Source organism: Vombatus ursinus, unplaced genomic scaffold (genome assembly GCF_900497805.2).
Source record: "Vombatus ursinus unplaced genomic scaffold, bare-nosed wombat genome assembly UNPS02014894.1, whole genome shotgun sequence".
Lineage (NCBI taxonomy): Eukaryota > Metazoa > Chordata > Mammalia > Diprotodontia > Vombatidae > Vombatus > Vombatus ursinus.
In genome coordinates, this window is record NW_020954672.1 from 1,486,148 (window position 1) to 1,502,019 (window position 15,872).

At 34.8% G+C, this 15,872-nt stretch overlaps 1 protein-coding gene across 9 annotated transcripts in view; it reads right to left on the reverse strand.

Annotated features, from left to right (window-relative positions):
* Positions 1 to 15,872, reverse strand: part of HNRNPC (heterogeneous nuclear ribonucleoprotein C (C1/C2)) — a 56,278-nt gene that overhangs the window by 11,653 nt on the left and 28,753 nt on the right. For 7 of the 9 annotated variants that reach the window (XM_027843002.1, XM_027843001.1, XM_027842997.1 and 4 more), the window contains 3 exons: positions 15,193 to 15,470; positions 12,945 to 13,059; positions 12,275 to 12,322 (listed from right to left, as the gene is read on the reverse strand). In XM_027843002.1, coding sequence (XP_027698803.1) covers positions 12,275 to 12,322; positions 12,945 to 13,059; positions 15,193 to 15,433 — 404 coding nt within the window. In that variant the 5' untranslated portion in view covers positions 15,434 to 15,470. The remainder of the gene's footprint in view (positions 1 to 12,274; positions 12,323 to 12,944; positions 13,060 to 15,192; positions 15,471 to 15,872) is intronic. The other 2 variants (XM_027843004.1, XM_027843003.1) reach the window with 1 other exon arrangement.

The window sequence follows — 15,872 nt, forward strand, 5'->3', positions numbered from 1 at the left end:
ATGGATGTGGTGTGATTTATAAGAATATGACACATTGGCTTTGAAAACCAGAATTTAAATTCTTCCTCTACTATTCACCATCTGATGACAGTATGCCACTTACTCTCTAATCCTCTAATTTCTTCAATCTGTAAAATAAAGGAGATAGGCTAGATATCTCCATAGGCCCTTTTAATCTAGATTCTGTGATTACCTTATCCTGGTTTCACCTTCAGTTTAAGAAACTGATTCTCTACCCATAGCAAATTCTCAACGACATTGGGCAAAGCTACAACTATTCAGAGAATAAAAGAAAATAATTCAAAGGACAAATTCCAAAACACAGAAATGTTTATAGCTCTCCTCATCCTCAAGGATGAAACTATTCGAAGTCAAAGTACTGCAAAGTTCGGGTATACTTTGTAAAACATTCCCTCAAAAGCTTGACATAATCTTGACCACATCCTTCACAATCTAGTTGAATCACCACTTCCTGCATGTGGCTTTAGATATAAGTAAACTGTTGTCTGCACTACCAAAGCATTCAGTACCTTGCTGAATACATTAAATACATTAAAAGGTACTTTCATATTATACCTTATATTAAAAGTTGACTTCTCTATCTCTCATCTCCACCATTAAATGGAAAATTTCATGAAAGGGATTCAAGAATCCTGCAAACAGGAATTCTGCAAGTATTTAGTGAATTAAAAGATGTCTAGCTTAATAATATATTATATTATCTTAATATTTAAAAATTCCTCTTACCTTTCCCTAAATGATTTTTAGATTAGTTAATAGAGATTAGGAACTGCACTGAAATACAAGGTAATACTCCTTCCAAGTCCTTCTAAGACTAATAGGTTTGTTTCAAATTATGTACACTCTTTCTCCTGATCTCCAATGGAATGGCTTATTTACAAGATGGCTCAGTTCAAGGGACAGGAGCATTAAACAAGACTTTGTGCATAATTAAATAAGCAACTAGTCAAATTAGAGATGAAAGGTCTGAACAAAACCCTTGCTCTAAACCAATCAGAGCAGACCAAATGTCCAGACACAGTGTCAAATGTTACACGTTGCATGCTACCAGAAACTTTATTAATTTGAGGATGGTATGGAAGGTCGGAGTTGTGGAAATTTTCATCTGTCCAAAAGTTAAAATAACTGAAAGGGTAGATGACCTTACGTGAGAGTGCAATGTATCACACGGTAAACTAACATACAACTATTAGACCTACTATGAAATAAGATTACCTAGTTTTATAAATGATTCTCAGACTCAGAGAATTTCCAAAGTTATAACAACAGTTTAGCTTTAAAATGTGCAAAGTGCTTTATTTCATTTGATCCTTAAGTAATTGTATGGTCTGTGCTCTATTTTAGAAAAAAACTGAGGTAGAGAGGTTAAATATATTGCCCAGAGGGTCACAAAGTTACTATTTTTTTTTAACCAGATCTTTACAATTCCAGATCCAAAAACGAAGACACTATGCCACTTAGATGCTGACAAGTTGTAAATCTTAAAAATGCTGATATCAATAAATTGACTAAAATGTTCAAATCATTTGACCCTGAGATTCCACTACTGGGTTTCGAAACCAATGAGGCCCCTGAAAACAAAGTCACCATATACAACAAAGTATTTATAGCAGTATTCTTGTGATAGCAAACAACTGAAAACAAATTAGATGCCTACTGCTTGGGGAAATGTCTACATAAATCATGGTAACATGAATATAAAGGAATATGTTGTACTGTAAGAAATGATGAATGTGATGAAGTCAGAAGCATGAAATGATGTAGACTAAAATAAGCACAACTAACTGAAAAGAACCTCTGCACACAAAAAAATCAAAATTTAATGCTGCAAAGAACAAGCATAGCTTGATAGAGTTATGAGAAGACACTCCCAATCCAACCTTTCAAAGAAGTGAAAGGCACACAAGTATTGCACATTGTAAATTAATCAGTTATGATGACTCCCATACTCTCTTTTGTCTTTTAAAAACAAGGACACTAAGGAGAAATATGGTGATGTTAAAAAAAAAAACTTAAGTTAAAAAAAAAAAACCACCCACCTCATGTCAGAATAGCCTCTGAAATAGTGTGTCTAATAACCTAAGTTTCAAGCCATCCCAAGAAGAAAGTCAAAACATCTCAGAGATCTGGACCACTGTACTATTTTAACTCATTAGGTAAAAAAAAACTGAAAGGTTCTATCATAGTGAAAAGAGATTATACACTGTGAAATCCCACGTCCTTCAAGATTTCCCTGAACTAGTTCATATATAAAATAACTGCTGTGTCCATGAGACGTCCAGGCTAGATTAAGATTCCCTAAAAATATAGTTGATTGACTATTATCCCAATTTTATAGCTGAGAAAACAAAAGTTCAAGGGGTTAAGCTCCTATGGTCAAATACCTATTAAGCATCAACCTACTTAATCATCAACCTCTATAGTCTAGCCATCTCCCATCTCTGTATCTTTAGACTGGCTATTCTCCACATCTCAAATGCTCTTCCTCTTCTTCACCTCTGCCACAGGGTCAGGTTGAAACTTACCTTCTACTTGAGACCTTCCACCTACTAGATCCTTCTCCTTCCCCACTGAAGTTATCATTTATCTATTAATTACATCTATTCTGCACCCATCATGTGTATACATGTGTACACACAAACACACACAATCACTTCTACTGAAATTAAAGAAAACCAAAATTTTTTAAAATATACAAAGCAAAACAAATATCCACCTTATCCATGTCCAAAAATTTATCTCATAATGCATTTTTTAGTCCTTCATCTCTATCCAGAAGTAAACATTCTTCATTATCAATCCTCAGAATTATGGGTGGTTATTATAAATGGTAAGAGTTAAGTCTCTCAATAAAAGTTTATTTTTACAATATTATAGTATAATTTACCAGTGTAAAAAAATGAATGTCACTTGCAAAACAGGAAGATTTGGAAGACCTCAACATTCACAAGGAATTCCTCTACAACTTGGACTCTCTTCCAACCATCCACAAAAGAAAAATTAGGAGGATAAATAAGGTCTACTTCTCAGGTTGACACAGATGGAAAACCTTTATAGAGTTTCTCTGTAATTATGGGTTTATTTGGTAGAAGACAATAAAATAAACCTAAACTTGAACAGGAAGAAAGTAGAGGAGATTAACTACGGGAAATTGCAAAACTCCATTAACGACCACAATCTTGCCCATGGAACAAAGTCCCATCTTTTTAATTCCAACATTCCATCAGATATTTTGTCAGAGTAAGATATGGAGTACAAGTTTCTAAATGAAAATGTTTTATTAAGAATTATTAATCTAAACTTCTCTCTCTTTAACTCTCCCCGATTTAGATATCAAGATCATATCTGTTTCTTAAGATTTTAGTAAGATCCCTTCGGTTTCTACTTTTACAAAAGTTTTGTGTACCTAGATTTTTTGTGTTTCTAGTACGAGGGCTTTATTTTCCCTTTGGGAGCATATTAATGACTTGTTCGCATCAACCTCAAAATTAGGTATTTAAATTCTGTTTCTTGTTCTGTTAATCTGGTAACCTCCTATCTCTATAAATATCCATTTCATTGAAGTTGCCAGCTTTATTGGCATATAGCTGGAAATAATAATCTCTAATAACATCCTTCATTTGTTCTTACTGCTTCTTTTCCAGTTATGATATTAAATATAACAATATGGTTTTTAAAAAAGGTGCTGTTTTGAAGACTGAAGAACTCTGATCAATGAAATGACCAACCACAATTCCAGAGAACCAATGATGAAGAATATGACTCACCTGACAGAGAGGTGAAGAACTAAATAACCCAAATGAGACATACATTTTTGGTTACAGCTAATGTGGAAACTTGTTTTGCATTACTATGTATATGTTAGTCAAGTTCCTATTCCTCCCGCCAACTCCACTCCCACACCTTAAAGACAAGAAAAAAAGAATGCTAAATTGATAAAATTTTTAAAGGTCATCACAAACACTAATAGGATATGATGGGTATAATAATATACCAATTATTTTTAAAATGAAGAACACTGAAGAAGTTCAAGGTGTCATCAAAGAAATGTATGCTAAAAAATGAACTGGCCACACAGCAAGAAATGACCTCCACTGGTCTCACTACAATATCAAGAAGGAACCCAGAATATTGAGTGGACCATTTCCACGAAATTAAAGCAAAAAAATGGACAACAAAAGCTAACCCAAACTGATGAGATCATAGATTCAATGAGTATCATAGTTCCCTGAGCTTGGACTTGATTAAGTAATCCATTCTAATTATGGTGCAATGGCAGTAAAAACATATGACATCTGTTAAATGCCTGTTGCTTTCCTTCAATTATATTCAATTCATATCATTGTTTAACCCATATCTACCTATACGTTACCTATAAACCTTGAGGACAAGGCCCTGTTCTTAATTTAACCTACATACTGCTTAGTGTAAGAACTCTTTTGCCACTGTATGTCACCTATTGCCACTGTATGTCACCTATGTGAATTAGGATGAGCAAGGGAAAACTGGTTTCAATGTTATCATCCAAAAAGACTTACAACCAGTTGCTATTTTCTATCTTACATAGCTGCCTTCTAATTCTTTTTGGTCAAACAGTATTCTTGTTTCAAAAGTCATTCCACTTTTATCCTTTATTATATAAGTACACTGGGTAATGGTATGAAGACCAATTTTGAAAAGTAGCTCATTTTCACAATATATTTGCTAATCTGCGTCACTGCAAACATTCAAGACTATATGTTACAAGACTCTGCAAAGCTAATGTAAACATAAAATACTGGGTAATAACATTCATGCAATGTATTGTTAACCTTGGAAAAAGAATTACAGATATTTAAGGAAAAAATAGTAAGGAGGCAAGGTCTTATTCTCATGCTCAGAGGCTCAACTACAAACGGTGTTCCTCTTGTGACACAATCATAGAATTTCAAGGCTAGAAGGGACATCAGCAGCCATCTGGTCCAACCCATACACCCAAAATAATCTCCAATGTGACATACCTACTATGTAGTGATCTAGCCCCTGTTAGAAGGCTTCCAAAGAGACTGAACATTCTTAGAGCTATTCCTCTTTTAGACAGTTCTAAACTACTTAACTATAAATTAGTTATGAGTTTCCTGACATGGAACCCAAATTCTTTCTTTGTAAATTTTATTCATTGTTCCTGGCTCTGCCAGCTAGTCAGATCTTTATATCTGCAACAGATAAGACTCTTTCAAATACTTGAACGGAAAGAACAAAACTGAATGATACATAATTACAATGATCAAATTTATCCTTAAAGTTTATCTCTTTGCAAAGAGTATGGGTGTAGAACATTGCATACACTGTCAGATTTGGTTCAATGGTTGAGTAAGGTTTGCTCAACTCCATTTCCTCCATTAAAAAATGGTTTTTTTAATAAAAAAGATGAGGCTCTGGTAAGAGATATGTATTTTGAAATGACACTTTTTAAAAATCATTAACCATCTGAAAACTTTAAAGGATGAGCACTGAATGAGCAGAAGGACTGGATTTAAATCTCAAATCCGCAAAACTTGTCACAATTTGCCTGGGCCATAGTTAAACCCCTCTATAATCATTATTAAAATGAGAGCTACTAAACAAAGGATCATGTGAAGTCCAAGAGTGAATAATCTTTTTTGTTGTAGGGGATCAGGGACAGCTTTGTGGTAACATAGCATTATGATCCATTCTTTGGTAGCATGAACAAAAAAGGATTGGAGGTAGAAAGAGGAAATACCTGTTTGGTAGCAACACAGTCAGATTTGGCACTGAATATGCGAGGGAAGCATAGTGACAGCAGTACCTTGGGAAACATGTAAATTTATGAGTCAGAGGATCAGAGTTCAAATCTTGACTATTACAACCTTGGACCAACCATTGTTATCTTTAAAATGACGCCAATTTGTTTTGACTATGCATTTGCTATAAAGACTTTGTTTTGTTTTTTCTATTCTAAGGGGGAGAAAAAAGGAATATAGTAAGAAAAGGGAGGGAAGCAGTGAAACAACTCTTTAAAGAAAAAATAAACTGCATATAATAGAGCTAAGTAGCTTTGTGTATAATCTTCTGTTATACAATACAGATACAGCAATGTTTATCTTATTCAATGGTTGGTAAATTTTTAAATGATTTTAAAATATAAAAAATTAAAAATGAAGGAATTCAACCAGTCCCTTCCAGTTCTAAGATCTTATTAATAGAGCTATAAAGGAAAGACAATAGTACTAGTTTATGAAGGGCCTTGCCCAAGGTAAAAGAATAAGCCATAGGAAGCTAATATCAGATCTATGCATAACAGAACATTGAGCAATAGGATGAAGAATAAAGTAAAGGTGAGGAGGAAAGAAACATTTCAGGTAATGAGGGCCTAAAAACTTTGTTGGTAGCAATAAGAAGAAAAAGGGGGAAGGATTTGTTAAATAGTTATCAACTAGACTTGATAAGGTGAAGGTGTAATCTTCAAGATTACAAACAGGATGAATGGTGATGTTTCAGCCTATACAGCAAGTAAATTCGGAAAGAGGAGCCTTTTTAGAGCAAATGATATGCAGTTCTGTTTTAGACATAGTGAATGTGAAGTAGGACACATAGGTAGAGGCATCCCACAGGCAACAGCAGATTTTACTTCTAAAGAAAAGAGTTCTAATTATATACAGATCATCTAGTTTAGCAGTTCTCAAAAAGTGTGGTCGAGGGACAGCGGGGGGGGGGGAAGTATTTGAGGGAAGGTTCCCAAAACTCTTTCAGGGGATCCACAAGGATAAAACTTCTCATAAGATATTTTAATTTCTACTATAATAAACAGTGATAGATATAATCCACATAAAAGCTTGTTTTGGGGGGGGGGAGAGAATCCTCAACAAGACCATTAAGGGGTCTTGAAACTAAACAGATTTAAGATTGAGAGATCCAATCCAATCCCCTACCCCTTCAGAGATGAAGTGAAATTGAGCTGACTTACCCAAAGCTACAAAAGACAGAACTAGAACCCAGATATCCTGACATTTAATTTACTATAACTATGCATATAGATTCCTTGTCCTCACCGTGTTATGAAGCATTTTTCTCATAGGAATGAGTTTAGGCACCCTTTTTTATCCAGAAGGAAACAGATGAAAAGCATCTTATTTTGTCAAACTACTAGGATCTGCTGTTTTTTGATTCTTATAACTAATTTCTCCCCCCCCCCTTTTTTTGGCTAGGCAATAGGGTTCAATGATTTGCCCAGAGTCACACAGCTAGCGTTATGTGTCTGAGGCTGGACTTGAACTCAGGTCCTCCTGAATCTAGGGTCAGTGTTCTATCCACTGCGCCACCTAAATGCCCCAAAACTAATGTCAAAATAGAAAATCTTTCCCACTTGTTGAAAGCAACAAACCAACACCGTTTGTTGTAGGGTTGTATTGCCCTCTCATACAAATGCCATCTCAACGTTACTTAAGGATTCTACTTCTCCTTAAATCCTTCACTTAATATACTAAGAAAGAAGACTCAAATTAGGAATGTAATGTTAACACTTCTATTAATTTAACACTTGGAATTTAAGGCAACATTTCACTAGCTACTAACTAGTTACGGAATTTTTTGTAGCTAAAATCGTAGTATGATAAGAGAATGGGAGAAGAAACTGCTTTTCACTGCTACTCAAATATTGTTCTATACTCTTTTAGCCTTTAATAAAAAGAACAAACATGACTAACAAATACATCTCCCCCTATACATCCTTCTGCAAATGAGTTATTCATATGGAAGCAGTGGACTGCCTTTATTTTTTTGAGTGAAAATAATCAACAAAATAAGATGAACCACCAGCAAATGTTTATAAATGTATCACTCATAACAGCTGAAGTACTGCACAGCAAGGCAAAGCAAAGGTATCATGTGCTATACTCAGGGTCAGAAGAGACACCTGAGGTTCAGAATTCCTCTTCAAACACTACCTAATTCAAAACATGGACAAGTCATTTTAACTTTCTCTTCCTCAGTTCCCTTATCTGTCAAATGGAAATACCGTCAGCGCCTACCTCACACAGCTGTTGTAAGGATCAAACGAGATAACGTATGTGAAAATTTCATAAATCTTAAAAGCACCAAAGATGTCAACTGTTGTTACTAATTGAAAATCCAGTTGATAAAATGTTCACTATTTTAGTTTTTCTTCTAAATAGTTTTTTAATTGATATTCTTGGTAACTCCTAAGAAAAAAAGGAGAGAGCTGGATAGTAAGAAGTTAACAGTGTTGTGTCACTGTGGTCCACTCAGAGAGGGATGACTTAAATCAGTCTGACATAACTATCCATAGGAGCAAGTCACCAAACTACTAATAGCTTGATGTAATACTTTTTTGTGTAATACTTTTTGTGGTTGAAAAGAACAAGAAGCATTATTGTGAGATATACACATGTTAGGGAATACTGTGAACTATCACAAACAACAGATATTAAAAATAACAGGAAACAAGAACAAAGATAAACAATTTACACAATTACCACAATAACAGAAGGAGGGAATGTGTGTGAAATATTAATTTGTCTCGGGGCAACTAGGTGGCGCAGTGGATAGAGCTCCAGCTTTGGAGTCAGGAGGACCTGAGTTCGAATCCAGCCTCAGACACTTGGTACTTACTAGCCGTGTGACCCTGAGTAAGTCACTTAACCCCAACTGCCTCACCAAAAAGCCAAAAAAAAAGAAGAATTTGTCTCTCAAATCTAGGCTCACCAAAAAGTATTCTAATATTCTAATTGATATGATATGCTTTAAATGGACATACCCAATAGAAGGGAGAAATTCCCACAAATAACTATTTGCTTTACATGGAGGGGAAGGAAGGGAGAAAGGATTAAAAATGTGGAAAACATTTTATTTTTAAAATCATCTTATCACTTTTCCTATCTGACTAGAAATCAAATGATAAAACACCTTCATTTAAAAGTCAGATCTACTTTTCTGTCTCAATTACAGCAAGCTCACAGAGGAAGACACATAGCAAAACAAAGTGTCAGGTCGGGACTTGTAAAATTCAATAGTTTTGAATGACAGTATTTCCATAATAATATGTACTTGGGGGATGGGGAATGTTTTATTATTGTTCTCAGGATCATCCTCTCACTATAAAATAATAAAAAGAGATGCTAGTTTATGATAGACTCTTCAAAGCTTGATCACCTTGGGTGAACACAGTTTTTGAACTCATACCCAGTGACCTCACTTAGGATAACCAACTGAGAGGTTCAGTTTACCACTCTTTATCACTTTTATGTGCAACACCATTACCTTGGACCTTAAAAAAAGTGACTAAAAAATAAAGAAAGAGGGAGGAACATATTTTGAGTCTCAGTTCCCTGTTCTAACTTCCTGCCCCACATATATTAGAATCCAAATCTTGTCAGTTCCATCTTGTTTGTTACAACTGTCATCATTAACTGTATTGTAACATTAGATCAAAAAAGATCAGTTACTTCTCCCTATCCCTATCCAAAAAAAAAAAGAATCTCTTCCCAAACTTGTATTAAGAAGGAAAAGTAAAATAAATAGGATGTTCTTTTATTTGTCTAGGTTAGTATGAAACTAAAATTTTTAATATTAAGAGTTTTAGAAATTATTCAGCTATTCTTTCTAGAGATGAAAGCATTCTAGCTTAAGGAAATATAAAAACCTAAAAATTTGCTTATGAATAAACTATAAATGACAGTAAAACCCAACAAATAAAATGACTTTGTAAAATCAAAGAATCACTAGGGAGAAATTGAAAGGACACAGAGATTAATTAGTATCCTCTGAGACCATTATTTGCCCTGACTTTAAAAGTCACAGAAACCATAAGGTTAATAATTATCTATTAATTTTCTAAATTCCATCAGAAATAGATTAGCTAGTTCTGATTTGCATTTCTTTTATTAGTGATTTGGATTCTTTCACATGGTTGTCAACATTTTGCAACTTTTGTTCTTATCCTTTGATCACTACTACCATCTACTACAGAATGGCATCTAGTCACATTTATTTCTGTTCATTGAGTATGTATCTTGGGTATCGGTATCACTTATTCCAATATGACAAAATATTTTTATTAGTTAAGTGCTTCCCTTCCTACCCTACATACTATTTTGTTTCTGCAGAAACTTTTCTGTTCCATGTAATCAAAGTTAACTATTTTATCTTTCATAATTGTCTCTATCCTTTGGGTAAGAAGACATCTCTCCTTACCTATAGCCATGAATTTTTATAATATGATCTTTAATATTAAGGTCATGTATCTATTTTCAATTTATTGTAGAATGCTGCACAATGTTGGTCTAAGCCAATGTCAAAGGGGTTGTGCACACTAGCGCAATGTTGGTAGACCCAGTACAACCATTCTGGAAAGCAATTTGAAATTATGCACTGATAATCATTTCACTGGAGAGTTTTCTTCTTTCTTTGTTTTTAAAAAATATTTTATAGAATAGCTTTCTGGGATGGGGAGAAGAGGGATATTAGAAGAAATTCTGGTGATAAAGCAAAATACATCAATTAAACTTTAAAAAAAAGAAAAATGTTCAGTAGAAAGGTGATGGAAAAAGGATTGAGACTAACAAAAAGCATGAGAAAGTATGGATTAATTAATGGATATAAGTTTGGCCCTGGGCCAGTTCCTGTACTACCCTCTGATACAAACTGGCAACAGTTTAGTGTTCTAGGCCAGACTGCAAATCTCTGCCTCAACCAGATTAAAATGTAATTAGGAAATGTTTAATTTACAGTTTTCTAAGACAATATTGCAACCCAAGGATCCATTTCTACTGCTCTAGGCAACTCTAAGGTTCTAGGTTGTAAAGAAGATACTGATCTCCATTATTAGAAGCTTCCTCATTTGGAGGCTCCAATGTCAATGAAAGAAGAGGTCTAATACCTACTCCTAAGACATATGAATTTGCATGGTGCTAATGTATTAGCTAATGTATTTACTTCTTTATAATGTATTTGCTTCTTTAAAAAGTAAAACTCAGAAGACAAAAACAGTCCAAAAAGTTTATTTAATCAAGAAAGAAGTTAATAGACCAATTTCCTAGAACCCCGGACTGCTTATGCTCCTTTTAAATAGTCAAAAAGGAGATGATTGATCATAAATTTGATCTGAAACTACTAGATTCCAAGCTGGTAAAGCAAACTTTGTTATAAAATATAAGACACAAAATGCAAGAACAATTATTTATAATCCATTAACTTTCACTTTTTCTAAAGCAAAGAAGTTAATCTACTAATTAGAACTGCAATACTTAATTGTTTAATTTCCTTTTCTGTAACTGAAGAATAAATGTTTAGCCAGAGAGCTAAAAGTCTTACATACATAATTTCTTCCCACCAGGGTGGTCTATTATGTAGAAGAGATCCATATATGGTAGAAAGCTTAGTTGTTCCTTGGAAGTACAAACATCATTTTCAGCAGATCTACCACTGGAATACCTTCAGTAGATATTTCTTGACCCCATCAAATCTTAACTTTTTCTTCAAGGCTTTTAAGGCTTTCCATAATCTGTTCATACCCTATTCAACATATTAAGTATTCCTTAAATCCACTGAGTATCTACAATTTATATCTTCTACTGTTCACCCTCTACTTTGGTCCATTCAGATATCAGTCTGGGTCTCTCCCCCTAACCCCATTACACCATGAACTCATGAGATAGAGACCCTTATATCCTATCTCCTAGTCTCTAACATAAGTGCTGAATACATACTCAAATATTCAAACTCAACATGATTATCTTCTTCCACAAATACCAATTTAAACAATTCTGAATTAGTAACTTAGTTCTAGGTAGTTGCCTGAGGCACATTCAGAGAAATTAGTGTTCCTTTTTCAAGTGAGAAACTATTTCAAGACATTGCCAATTACCAAGCACACAGTTAAGTGGTTAAAAAAAAAAGTGGAAGAAGGGGGAGAGAAGTGGTGAAGGAGTATGACACTAATATAGAACCTACTCTAAGTTTTACCACTGCACGACTGGAGTCATAGGCTCCTTACCTTAGCTTGGTTAGTAACATAAAGACAATATTAACTTTTACAGGTGAATGCACAGAACTATACAAAGATAGCCAAGGACCTACACACTACAGCAACTGGTTAAACAGACTGCTTTGGCTTTTCACTTGACAACATATTTTAGGCGATAACTTTTTAAAATGTTTTGTTTTAGAATCTCAGAGGCAGACTAATCTAAAAATTTGATTCATTCTTATTTCAGAAGGAGAATAAAACCCATACCTGTCATAATAATCTCGTTGAAAATCATAATCCAGGTCAAAGGAAGAGCTGAAAGACAAATCCCAAAAAAGACTGTCAGTGTGGAGCTGTTACCACAATATCACAACAGCAGACTGGAAGAGATAAGGCCAAAGACAGCACATGGCTCAACACACACTTGAATCATTCATACAATCAATCCCTTCAACAAAAATTCCTTGCCTCCAAATGAGTTCCTCTGCACCCTGTGCTACAACATACCTTATCTAGATAGGGAAAAGCTTAATAAAATGTTAATTTCAGGTATACACCCCCAAGTGCAGTGTTCTAGATAGTAAATTATGTCCAAAGACTCATAATGAAATACTTCCACTAGTACTTATCCCCCTTCCGCATTAAAAATACTCCTTCCCAATTTCTAAAGATTTCCTGAAAAGCCAAAGTATTATCCTAATACTAACTTCCATTTATATTACATACACTAAAATACTAAAAAAGATCGAAGGAATCATAATTCTTGGGAGTAAAATAACAAAGGAGGCTTGGAAAAACATTCTAAAATACATTCAAACTAATCTGTACATAGAATAAGCATTAAACTTCATTTAGCCCTCCCACTTTCAGAAAACAGATAGAGAAGAAAATGTCCATGGATGGACGCAATGCATTTATAAATAATAAAGTTCCGGACCTGAGTAGAGGGGACGGAGAAGGGTGTTCTGGTACTGACCCGTACATCTCCGCTGCAGAACGCTTCACACCTGCTTTTCCTCGGTTCACTTTTGGCTCTGCAGCCAGATTAATATCTGAAAAGAACCATAAATCTGAATGACAATTCCATCAAGGGGGTAAAAAACACCACCCATTCAAAGGAAAACTTAGTAGACAGTGAGTTTCTTGGTGGAATCAGTCACTTTGAAATAACCACCTCCAAATTTCTCAATAATACAGCAGTCTTCAAAAGGTAGGCACTTAGTAAGTGCCTGAATATATATTTGTACTGAACTAATAGAGTATATAGAGAACATATATACAGAAAAACACAGGCCATCCTTCTTTGTCAACCCTTCAATATAGTGCTTTGCACATAGGAGGTACTTAAAGCCAAAAAGTGTTAAAGTAGGCTATATTCTCTATACTCTTCACCTCTCCTCACTATGGTACTCAGTGATCTCTCTCATCATGGAAGAAAACAATCTGTTAAAAATCAATGCGATGTTTCAGTGACTTAATGTGTTATCTTCTACTAAGGATTTTTTTGTTCTAAATAAGGTCTTTGGAAAGAAGATAACATTTAACTGAAAAAGAAGCTATGATTCAATTTCAGACATCATTAAGCAACATTTTTGGCCAAGAGTACCTTAACCTCTTCAAATCACAACTGCTTATTTTGCCTATCTAGAAGGCCAAACAACCCTATGAAGGACTGGGTGAGTCTTAAACATATGCCTGAATGCTTATTAAAGTATGTTAATTGCTGAACTAGTTCCTGTCTACCTTCTGAGGCTAAGGCAAAGAAAATAAGATTGACTTTAACTTCCTTGAACTATGTCCAAAGGGCTTTAAAAACATGCATATCCTTTGATCACCAATAGCACTTCTAGGTCTGTATTCCAAAGACATCATAACAAAATGGAAAATTACTCACATGTACAAAAGTATTTATAGCAGCTCTTTATGTGGGGGCAATGAACTGGAAATTGAAGGGATGCCCATCAGTTGGGGAATGGTTGAACAAGTTGTGGTATAGGAATGCAATGGAATACTATTGTGCTATAAGAAATGATGAGCAGGCAAACTTCAGAAAAACCTGGGAAGACTTAAATGAACTGCTACTGACTGAAGTGAGCAGAACCAGAACATCGTACACAGTAACAGCTACATCGTGTGATGAATAACTTTGATACACTCATCTCTTCTTAGCAATGCAAGGATCCAAGACAACTCCAAAGGACTTATGATGGAAAATGCTGTCCACATCCAAAAAAAAGAACTATGGAGTCTGAATGCAGATCAAAGCAGATTTGCTCTTTCTGTTTCCTTTTCCTCATGATTTCTCCCATTGGTTCTAATTCTTCACAACATGACCAATGTGAAAATAAGTTCAATATGAATGTATATGTAGAATTATATCAAATTGCATGTCATTTTAGGGTGGGGGGAAAGAGGTAGGGAGAAAACTTGGAACTCAAAATCTTATGAGAGTAAATGTTGAAAACTAAAAATAAAAATATATTAAAAATAACATCCTTGATCTAACTAAGTTCTTTTACTGAGGGACAGGCATTCCAATAGAAACTCTAATATGCTGGTGGAAATTCTATACCTGTAGATCACAATTCTCAGAGCTGCCTTCCTCTTTTTAAGTCTACACTATACATCTCTCTCACCTTGAATTCTGCCACCGTCCAACAATACCACCCATACTCAGTCTTAACAGTAGAATTCAGCTGTTGACCCTTAGTAATTTAAAATTTAACAGTTTTCTAAAACATAGAGCCCTTCACTGGAATTCACTCTCCAAACAAGACAGACAGCAGAGACAAGACAGCTCTATTTTGTGCAATTTTAAGGAACTGTGTAATAGCCTGCATATTACAAAATTAGAGCAACCTTAACAAAAAACAAAAAACATCCTGGCCCTTTCTTTTCTTTACCAGGCTTGCCATTTGAGCTTATACAACCTCTACTACATACAGAGTAAAACAAATGAGATTATTTTGCTACTTGACCTATACACAGTTTTAAAATTTCAGAAGAGGAATCTTTTCCCTCCTCCTACTGACTTACCCATGATCTCAGAGCATTAGATAAATTCATGATGACTATCACACTATTGTCACACATAATAGTTGTCACTGACTTGCACTAGGTAAAAAATGGTTATAGGCATGAAAAGGTCCAAGATCATTAAAAACTTTGTATCAATCAAAACTTACCTAGTACCTGGCCAGCAATCATTCTGCCATCCTCTCCTGCCACAGCAGCACGGGCATTTCGCTCATTAACATACTGGACAAAGGCAAAACCCTTATGAACAGAGCAGCCCACGATCTTGCCATACTTCGAGAAGATGGCCTCAACATCAGTCTTCTTAACAACCAGAGTGTTGAGATTTCCAATAAAGACACGGGAGTTCATGGAACGGGGGTCAGTCTTGTTGGTGACATTGCTGGCCATGGTGCTTGATGGCAAAGGTCAAACAGCCCCAAACAAGCTATCAAATCAGGAAGGAGAATAATTATTCAGATGAACGGATAAAGAAAAAAAAACAACCCTAAAATAATCCATTCTATCCCAAAGGATTTGATAATATTTTACTCCTAACCCCAGTTGAGTACTGTCTTAAATTAAAGGATTCTAATAATAATAAATAGATCAGGAATATTCATCAAACTAGGTACAAGTCCTGATCATCCCAATACTGATCTAATACAATCTTATTAGCAGTCTCCCTACCACTACGCCCGCCAAAACACATTCTCCTCACATTTCTTTCTTGGCTCTTGGGCATTAGGTCTAAGCTTCTATCTCTATTTTAAAGTTCTCAAACTAGTCTCAGCATCCCTAAGTTCTTTTAGGTAAATTAGCAACTTGTCTGTATTATTTAAACTATCTA